The following is a 902-nucleotide window of genomic DNA, read 5'->3' as shown; positions in this document are numbered from 1 at the left end:
AGACCTCCTGTAGTTCTGCAGACCTCCTGTAGTTCTGTAGACCTCCTGTAGTTCTGTAGACCTCCTGTAGTTCTGTAGACCTCCTGTAGTTCTGTAGACCTCCTGTAGTTCTGCAGACCTCTTGTAGTTCTGGTTTTGTGTCTGTGTCCAGGTTGGCGAGTACGTGTCTGTGTTTGTGGACAATGCCACCGGCTCTTCCATCAGCATCCTGCGGGACTCGCAGTTTTCTGGGATCCTGCTGGGGGTCTGATCTGATGGGACCAGGACCAAGGGCCCGGCTCAGCAGTCTGGATCATAAAAACTGAGAACCCTGCCTGGAACCACACAGGTTACATTTTGACCCGAGCCTGAGGATCAGACTGGAAACCCAGAGACCGGTACCGATCTGAAACCAGGAGGATTTAAGGGGGACAGAACCCCCTCATTCATTCAATCTGATCATGTTTCGAGGTTTCTCAGGTTCTTTCCAGAGGGAATTCATTTCTTATCAGTTCAGAGAAGAAAGTCTGGACCTGAAGTGGACCGGGTTCACCTGCAGAGACCGGTTCTTTCAGATTTAAGCCTTATGTCATAAACAACTTGTTCTTATTCATAAACAATAAAATCTTTGCATTTTCTGTTGATTTTTCTTCCTGATTGTCTCAAAACCACTCAGGGAAAGTAAAGTATGAGCTGAAGTGAACGTTCCTCTGTCTTGGACCAGAACCAGAACCAGAACCAGAACATGTAACCCAACATCAACATCAGAGGCCTGGAGTAGGAACACTTCTAACAAACAGCTCTCCGTGGAGCTGACTCCTCCCCCCAAAACACGCCTGCTCATGTGTCTGAGCGTGCACGGAGCCGTGCGCGGAGCCGTGCACGGAGCAGCCCTCGGTGCGGCGGAGCGGCGCCTCGTTCTG

General features: G+C 50.3%; 2 protein-coding genes across 2 annotated transcripts in view; one reads left to right on the top strand and one right to left on the bottom strand.

Moving 5' to 3' along the window:
* The window catches only part of si:ch1073-184j22.1 (erythroferrone), a 5,326-nt gene extending 4,709 nt beyond the window's left edge, over positions 1–617 (top strand). Inside the window, exon 5 of the mRNA XM_017405408.3 lies at positions 152–617. Within this exon, the coding sequence (XP_017260897.1) occupies positions 152–250 (99 nt within the window). The 3' untranslated portion in view covers positions 251–617. The remainder of the gene's footprint in view (positions 1–151) is intronic.
* The window catches only part of wdr33 (WD repeat domain 33), a gene marked incomplete in the record, with an annotated part of 21,955 nt that overhangs the window by 8,209 nt on the left and 12,844 nt on the right, over positions 1–902 (bottom strand).

This window comes from Kryptolebias marmoratus, unplaced genomic scaffold (assembly GCF_001649575.2).
Source record: "Kryptolebias marmoratus isolate JLee-2015 unplaced genomic scaffold, ASM164957v2 Scaffold41, whole genome shotgun sequence".
NCBI classification, from domain to species: domain Eukaryota; kingdom Metazoa; phylum Chordata; class Actinopteri; order Cyprinodontiformes; family Rivulidae; genus Kryptolebias; species Kryptolebias marmoratus.
Note: the sequence above shows the minus strand (reverse complement) of the source record. Positions and strands in the feature narration are given on the sequence as shown.